The sequence below is a fragment of the Bombina bombina genome, chromosome 1 (genome assembly GCF_027579735.1).
Source record: "Bombina bombina isolate aBomBom1 chromosome 1, aBomBom1.pri, whole genome shotgun sequence".
Taxonomy (NCBI): Eukaryota; Metazoa; Chordata; class Amphibia; order Anura; family Bombinatoridae; genus Bombina; species Bombina bombina.
In genome coordinates, this window is record NC_069499.1 from 1,126,991,268 (window position 1) to 1,127,000,658 (window position 9,391).

The following is a 9,391-nucleotide window of genomic DNA, read 5'->3' on the forward strand; positions in this document are numbered from 1 at the left end:
GACCAGGGCCAGAACAAAAGCTTGGACATCTTGCAAATCTGCCAGACGCTAATGCCAAAGAATAGACAGTGCAGAAATCGGACCAGAGTGCTGACTGACAAATCTTTCTCCAGGTCCTCCTGAAGAAAAGAAAAAAGCGAGGAATTCTCACCTGACTCCAGGAGAAATCCTTTAGATCTGCACCAATAAAGGTATTTACTCATACCATATAACAGGTTTACCAGCCTGAAGCATGGTATCAATGACAGCCTCAGAAAAATCATGTCTAGCCAAAACTAGGTGTTCAATCTCAAGTCAGCTTCAGAGAATCTAGATTTGAATGGAAGAAGGGACCCTGAAGTAGGTCCGTCCTCAGAAGTAACTTCCAGGGTGGAAGAGATGACATCTTCACCAGATCCGCAAACCTGCAAGGCCATGCAGGTGCTATTAGAATTACAGACTAAGTGCAGCTCGCTCCTGCTCTGTCTGACCTGTGACTATACAGCTGGCCCAATGCGCTGTGGAATAAAAACAGACCCGCTCAGCAGAGTACAGAGAGCGGGTCTGAAAAACTCATTTTAAAAAAATTAAAAGGGAATATAAGGTTTAATAACGACAGCACTAAAAAAATGTTATATAATTCTGCACTATGTGCAGAATTATATAAAATTATATTTTAGGTATACTGTCCCTTTAAGCACTGTGCACCACAAAGAAAGCAGAATCTGCAAAAAAAGTTTTGACAAAAGCAGGGGACAGGGAAAATGGATCCCCGATTTCTCCCATTTCTGAGCTATACTGACAAAAAGGCGATCTTGAAAAGAAGTAATCTGAAGGGATAACTAAATTACATTCTTTTCAATAAAAGAAATAAATATCTGCAGCAGATAAATTACCATTAACTGCCACCAGATGACAGTAAATATTAGGAAATCCCTGATAACTTAAACTTCTTAAAGATAAAGCAGCTTTACAGTACACCTCAACATTTGAATGCTTACTAGGCAAGTAAAATCACACATTTACAGAGAATCATACAGGCTATGACACCTACACAGAGAAACATGGTTCCAATAAAAAATGCAGGATCTGAATAAAAATAAATTCAGTATTCAGCACTAAGATGTAGAAAATAACACTACATATACAGAACCTAAGTGTCAAAAGCAACACTACAGTCTTAATGTCTAAAATTCTCATAAGAGCACCCACCGGGGTTTCCATAAAAGAAACGCAAATAAAGCATTCAGAGCTAAGCCGCTAATTACTAAAAACACCAAGAAGCTCATACTGGCTAAGAAAACGCCACAACCATTAATATAAACCTATTAGTGAAGAATAATCAGCTAGAGAAGATGCAGATGCTAGCTATATATCAGAAGGATTCGCTGCTACGAGAAAGAATGCACTAACTAATCTGTGATAATGGCTCATTGCGATTGCCTACAAAAACAAGACTCACTAAATCAGTCAGCGGTGTCCTCATTAACTGAGAAGCCGTTGCAGAAAGAGACATAAAGGCACACATTGTGATCGCCTCCATAAGTTGAACACATAAAACTTAGCTTGCAAATGATGAACATGAAGAAAAAAAGGAGCTGGAGTTTAGATGCTCCGTTATATCCATAACTACCATATTAGTCCCAACGCTACTGAGGAAAAATGTTTTACATTTTCACTGATCCGGCCCAAACATCTTATACTTCCGTGTTACTGGATAAAATGGACCATGCAGGGATAGAAAGAGCCTTAAAACCCTAACTTGTTAAGTTACACAGGTACCATACAGACTGGGTCTTATGAAAACTGACTCCTTAATAGGTAAAGGCAGCGGCATAATATCCCTCACACTGGCTGTAGACAAGTGAACTGCTCAGCCACAACATATCCTTACTATAATAATGTATATTAAAAAAGTGACCCTTTGAGAGAAGCAGGTCCCATTAGGTCCCTGACCAACTCCTTTCCCGTGATATTTTTTCCAGTAGAAATTTAAAATGACTTACCCTCCTGGGTCTTCTGCTGTTTAGCAGTCACAGCAGCTCCAAGTATGTCAGCCTCATCTGGTTGCTGACAGGGACCTGAAGATACAAGAAACAGTAACCAACCCTGGCTTTCTATAAGGGGGTAGCAATAATGTTAGAAACAAAGCAAAGACAACCTTGCTGCTTTCTAACTGCTAATAACCACCATCACTCCTATTAAAGAGACTGACATGGACACAGCATAACCCCAATCCTTGCTTGCAGGGAAAAGTACCCATAAAAGGATTAACTCTTTTCAGGCACCAACTTCGCACATCCTCCCTTGACAGACGCAAAGAGATTGACTGGGGATTATGGGTAAGGGAAGTGACACTTAACAGCTCTGCTGGGGTGCTCTTTGCTTCCTCCTGCTGGCCAGGAGTTGAATATCCCACTAGTAATTAGAATGAAGTTGTGGACATTCCATGCCATAGGAAAGAAATATATATATTTTTTTAGTTTCACAATTCCTCCCTCACATTACATTTTTCTAGAAACACCAAGCATAAGACTGCTGCACAGACTACATTACTTCAAGGTTTATATATACATTATTGATGTTCATTTTATTAAAGTTCTATATATCATTAAAGGGACAGTAAATTCAAAATTAGACATTCATGATTTAGATAAAACATACAATTTTTTAACAACTTTCCAATTTACTTCTATTTTTTATTTGGCTTCCTTCTCTTATCCTTTGCTGAAAGGTTTATCTAGATAAGCTCAGGAGCATATGTGTGTGTGTATATATATATATATATATATATATATATATATATATATATATATATATATATATATATATATATATATATACACACACATACACACAGGCTCACCCATATGTTCAGTTAGAAACCAGTAGTGCATTGCTGCTCATTCAACAAATTAAAACAAGAGAATGAAACTAATTTAATAGAAGTTAACTGGAAAGTTGTTCAAAATTGTATGTTCTCCTAAATCATCAAAAGGTTTTTTGGGCTTCATATCCCTTTAAATTTATCTTGAAACTCCTATAAGTTTAAAACCATCAAATGAAGAAATATTAACTGACAAAACTATGAAACTCAACTACTGCTGAAGGAACTCTGATGATGTCATTCATTCACAAAGATAAACAACCATTGAAAAGAATATGGCTGTAGCAGAAAACTAATTGAGTGATCATTTATTGTCCTGGTTTGTCATTTAAATGCAGTTCCTGCACATTTTTTCTGTCCGCCTCATTGTGCTGGCAAAACTGTGTGGGATAAATATCTTAATGTTTATAATATGGTTTAAGAAGCCCTGAACTTCAATAGAATTTAGATAATTGGATAATTAAGTAGTCCTCAACTTTTTATTTCTCCAAATAGAGTCAACCACTTAGAAACTAACAATTTACTGAGTGATATATATGGGTTTTTAGTTATGACTATGTCCTGTTTGGAATTATATAATGTACTCTTGGGAATCTGCATTTGTATAAATACATTTGTTAGTATTTTAAAACATATGACTGTGCCTGTAATATCGTATTACCTCATTTGGTTACTATGGGTGTTTTGATATCAATGGGACATCTGGGTTGACACTTGTCAACAGTTTTTATTTCTGTGGAATATCAATGCCACACCATTTGCTCAGTGTTCGCTCTGGGATTATAGCTTTTTATAAGATTCAGCTCTAATTTCTGTTTAAAGTGATGGTAAATTCACCCCTTTTGTAAACCAGATCTGGAATGTTAGTGGCATTATAGAGTTTCATTCATCAGTTGTAATGAAGTTGCGCTATAATTTATTTTAATATAGATCTAAAATTCAAATCTCACACTTTAAACAGTTCTCACACAAAAATTTACTTTTGAACTGTTGTCTTATCAATGCTTTAGCTACAACAAAAGTGCGGCAAGGACAACAATTCAAAAGTCCGTTTTTATGTGAGCTAACGATTTGAAGTGGATGGCTGAGCACGGGGTATTTGAATTTCATATCTATATTTTTTTTTAAAAAGTTATAGCGTATCTTAGTTACAACTGATGAATGAAGCTCCATCTAAATAATCAATCACTTACATTCCAGATCTGATTAGATGTTACCATCACTAATTATATAGATATTGCATAATGCAGTTCAATGTTTTTGAAACATTGACTGCTTTCACCATAATTGCTATGAACTCCATTAATAAAATATTAGTATATTGCAGACTACAAACTAGGACCCTAGTAAGAAACATTCAATCTAAAGTCTCCTAATCCTAACAAAAAATGAAAACAGACAAGCAGCTTTTCTTCATTACTTCATTTCAATAGTTGCCACTGCACATTTTAAACTCTAAAGGGGAAACAATGTGAATTAAGAAAGATCTAGCTATATTATGGAATAACTAAAACGGATGTCAAGACAGGATTATTTGTTTTAATATACCTGGAATGGTTTGACAGAAATTCCACCCTTATTTTTCTTTTTCACAACTTCAATAAGCTTTGTTACAATCTGATCTGCAACATAATCAACATGTCTACCGCCCTAGAAGAAGAAAAAAAAAAAAAAGAAGAAATGTAAAATATGAAATGAAAATCTACCACAATATGCCACTTGTGCTCTGCTCAGAGCACATTTGAGGAAGAGAACCTCACCTTTGTGGTAGCAATGCTGTTGACAAAGCTGATTTGCTGGAAGCCCTTCTCACTCATGGTCAAACATATTTCCCATCGATCATTTGCCACTTCATGCAATATCTTTAGAGGATTACCAGTTTCATCCAACTTATTTTTTGTGTAGAGTTCAACGTAACTACGGAAATTGGTTATCTGAAGGAAAGCAGGAAAAAAGTTACATCTTAAGACAAAGAACAAGCTTAAATCTTGCAACTTTCCAATTTACTTCTATTAACACATTTTCTTAATTATCTTGTTATCCTTTGTTGAGGGGAGCAGCAGTACACATGTGAGCTAATTTAAAGGGACAGTACACTGTAAAATAGTTTTTCCATTAATGTATTTTAAATGACTTGTTATACCCACTGTAGAGTATAAAATATTTGAGAAATTCAATTTTCATATTTGTGTATAAGAAGTAGCTGATTTTGTGCTTTGAAACCACAGCCTATTACAATGGGTTGAACTTAAAGGTGATATCAGATCTCATTATGTTCTAAGTTTGTGTAAACAGACTTGCTTCCTTATCTTTTATTTGGCTGGAACACCAAAGCTCAATACATAGCGAGAACAATAGAAAATGATCATTTTATTACTTAACTATCCTGCATCCCACTGAGAGAGTAATCTCTTCTGCTGGCTGTGTATACTTAGGCTATTCAATAGCCTATACTCCAGTATTAATTTGTTCAGTATAGATGGCGATACCACAGGCTAAATCAGCTATTTCAAATGCTGAAATAGGAGTAAAGGAGCTACTTTTAACCAATTTAATACACTAGCAGGTTAAAAGGATGATTGGGAATAATTTAAAGGGGAGAAAATTTTTGGGTGAACTGTCCCTTTAAGTATTGATACATGTGAAACAACCGATCCCCAGGTATGTTTTCTTTTTTTTAAACAAAGGATACCGAGAAAAAAAAAAAGGGTAGATAAAATTGAAAAATGTCATGCTTTATGTGAATCAAAAATGTAATTGTGACTGTACTTTTAAGCATTAATAAAGAAGATCTCTGCCAGGGTGCTATCCAAAATTTGATACGTAGAAACCATCTCGCCGTGAACTTCTGTCAACTGTGCAAAATTCTTTTAATAATGTGATGTTTTGGGACAAATATAATTCTAAAAAAGTGATTTTATTTGTCCCAAATGTCACATTAAAATAATTTTGCAGACTGAAGCCAGTGAGTGCTTCATATGGTTTCTAGATATACACACAAACTACCCCCACACACACACACATATAACAGAATTTATGCTTACCTGATAAATTACTTTCTCCAACGGTGTGTCCGGTCCACGGCGTCATCCTTACTTGTGGGATATTCTCCTCCCCAACAGGAAATGGCAAAGAGCCCAGCAAAGCTGGCCATATAGTCCCTCCTAGGCTCCGCCTACCCCAGTCATTCGACCGACGGACAGGAGGAAATATATATAGGAGAAACCATATGGTAACGTGGTGACTGTAGTTAGAGAAAATAATTCATCAGACCTGATTAAAAAACCAGGGCGGGCCGTGGACCGGACACACCGTTGGAGAAAGTAATTTATCAGGTAAGCATAAATTCTGTTTTCTCCAACATAGGTGTGTCCGGTCCACGGCGTCATCCTTACTTGTGGGAACCAATACCAAAGCTTTAGGACACGGATGAAGGGAGGGAGCAAATCAGGTCACCCAAACGGAAGGCACCACGGCTTGCAAAACCTTTCTCCCAAAAATAGCCTCCGAAGAAGCAAAAGTATATAATTTAAAAAAAATTTGGTCAACAGGAACCTCATTCTTGAAGGCCCATGTGGAAGCCACAGCCCAAGTGGAGTGAGCTGTGATACTTTCAGGAGGCTGCCGTCCGGCAGTCTCAAAAGCCAATCTGATGATGCTTTTAAACCAAAAGGAAAGAGAGGTAGAAGTTGCTTTTTTACCTCTCCTTTAACCAGAATAAACAACAAACAAAGATGATGTTTGTCTAAAATCTTCAGTAGCCTCTAAATAGAATTTTAGAGCACGGACAACGTCCAAATTGTGTAACGAACGTTCCTTCTATGAAACTGGATTCGGACACAAAGAAGGTACAACTATCTCCTGGTTAATATTTTTGTTGGAAACAACCTTCGGAAGAAAACCAGGCTCAGTACGTAAAACCACCTTATCTGCATGGACCAGATAGGGCGGAGAACACTGCAGAGCAGATAACTCAGAAACTCTTCTAGCGGAAGAAATTGCAACCTAAAACAAAACTTTCCAAGATAATAACTTAATATCTACGGAATGTAAGGGTTCAAACGGAACCCCTTGAAGAACTGAAAGAACTAGATTAAGACTCCAGGGAAGAGTCAAAGGTCTGTAAACAGGCTTGATTCTAACCAGAGCCTGAACAAACGCTTAAACGTCTGGCACAGCTGCCAGCCTTTTGTGAAGTAAAACAGATAAAGCAGAGATCTGTCCCTTCAGAGAACTTGCAGAAAATCCTTTCTCCAAACCTTCTTGTAGAAAGGAAAGAATCTTAGGAATTTTTATCTTGTTCCATGGGAATCCTTTAGATTCACACCAACAGATATATTTTTCCATATATTATGGTAAATTTTTCTAGTTACAGGCTTTCTAGCCTGAATAAGAGTATCTATTACAGAATCTGAAAACCCACGCTTTGATAAAATCAAGCGTTCAAACTCCAAGCAGTCAGTTGGAGGAAAACCAGATTCGGATGTTCGAATGGACCCTGAATAAGAAGGTCCTGTCTCAAAGGTAGCTTCCATGGTGGAGCCGATGACACATTCACCAGGTCTGCATACCAAGTCCTGCGTGGCCACACAGGAACTATCAAGATCACCGAAGCCCTCTCCAGATTGATCCTGGCTACCAGCCTGGGAATGAGAGGAAACGGTGGGAATACATAAGCTAGGTTGAAGATCCAAGGTGCTACTATTGTATCCAATAGAGTCGCCTTGGGATCCCTGGATTTGGACCCGTAACAAGGGACCTTGAAGTTCTGACGAGAGGCCATCAGAACCATGTCTGGAATGCCCCATAATTGAGTTATTTGGGCAAAGATTTCCAGATGGAGTTCCCACTCCCCCGGATGCTCCTCCATCGCCAGGGAACTCCTTGTTTCCCCCTGATGGTTGATATATGTAACAGTCGTCATGATGTCTGATTGAAACCTTATGAATTTGGCCTTTGCTAGTCAAGGCCAAGCCTTGAGAGCATTGAATATCGCTCTCAGTTCCAGAATGTTTATCGGGAGAAGAGATTCTTCCCGAGACCATAGACCCTGAGCTTTCAGGGGTTCCCAGACCGCGCCCCAGCCCACCAGACTGGCGTCGGTCGTGACAATGACCTACTCTGGTCTGCGGAAGCTCATTCCCTGTGACAGGTTGTCCAGGGTCAGCCACCAACAGAGTGAATCTCTGGTTATTTGATCAAGACAAGTCTGTATAATCCCCATTCCACTGTCTGAGCATGCACAGGTGTAATGGTCTTAGATGAATTCGTGCAAAAGGAACTATGTCCCTTGCCGCAACCATCAAACCTATTACTTCCATGCACTGCGCTATGGAAGGAAGAAGAACAGAATGAAGTACCTGACAAGAGCTTAGAAGTTTTGATTTTCTGGCCTCTGTCAGAAAAACCTTCATTTCTAAGGAAACTAGTATTGTTCCCAAGAAGGGAACTCTTGTTGACGGGGACAGAGAACTTTTTTCTATGTTCACTTTCCACCTGTGAGATCTGAGAAAGGCTAGGACAATGTCCGTATGAGCCCTTGCTTTTGACAGAGACGACACTTGAATCAGGATGTCGTCCAAGTAAGGTACTACTGCAATGCCCCTTGGTCTTAGCACCGCTAGAAGGGACCCTAGTACCTTTGTGAAAATCCTTGGAGCAGTGGCTAATCCGAATGGAAGTGCCACAAACTGGTAATGTTTGTCCAGAAAGGCGAACCTTAGGAACCGAAAATGTTCCTTGTGGATAGGAATACGTAGGTACGCATCCTTTAAGTCCACCGTGGTCATGAATTGACCTTCCTGGATGGTAGGAAGGATCGTTCGAATGGTTTCCATTTTGAACGATGAAACCCTTAGAAACTTGTTTAGAATCTTGAGATCTAAAATTGGTCTGAATGTTCCCTCTTTTTTGGGAATTATGAACAGGTTGGAGTAAAAACCCATCCCTTGTTCTCCTAATGGAACAGGATGAATCACTCCCATGCTTAACAGGTCTTCTACACAGTGTAAGAATGCCTGTTCGAAGATAATTGAGACCTGTGGAACCTTCCCCTTGGGGGTAGTTCCCTGAATTCCAGGAGATAACCTTGAGAAACTATTTCTAGCGCCCAAGGATCCTGAACATCTCTTGCCCAAGCCTGAGCAAAGAGAGAAAGTCTGCCCCCCACCAGATCCGGTCCCAGATCGGGGGCCAACACTTCATGCTGTTTTGGTAGCAGTGGCAGGTGACTTGGCCTACTTACCCTTGTTCCAGCCTTGCATCGGCCTCCAGGCTGGCTTGGTTTGAGAAGTATTACCCTCTTGCTTAGAGGGTGTAGAATTTGAGGCTGGTCCGTTTCTGCGAAAGGGACGAAAATTTGGTTTATTTTTAGCCTTAAAAGACCTATCCAGAGGAAGGGCGTGGCCCTTTCCCCCAGTGATGTCTGAAATAATCTCTTTCAAGTCAGGGCCAAACAGTGTTTTACCCTTGAAAGGGATGTTAAGCAAAAGCGCTCTGCGCGCCACGATAGCAAACCCTGAATTA

At 39.0% G+C, this 9,391-nt stretch overlaps 1 protein-coding gene across 1 annotated transcript in view; it reads right to left on the reverse strand.

Annotated features, from left to right (window-relative positions):
* TOP2A (DNA topoisomerase II alpha) overlaps positions 1-9,391 on the reverse strand; it is a 129,183-nt gene that overhangs the window by 105,154 nt on the left and 14,638 nt on the right. The window contains exons 8-9 of the mRNA XM_053698397.1: positions 4,627-4,800; positions 4,415-4,516 (exon numbers count right to left, since the gene is read on the reverse strand). Coding sequence (XP_053554372.1) covers positions 4,415-4,516; positions 4,627-4,800 — 276 coding nt within the window. The remainder of the gene's footprint in view (positions 1-4,414; positions 4,517-4,626; positions 4,801-9,391) is intronic.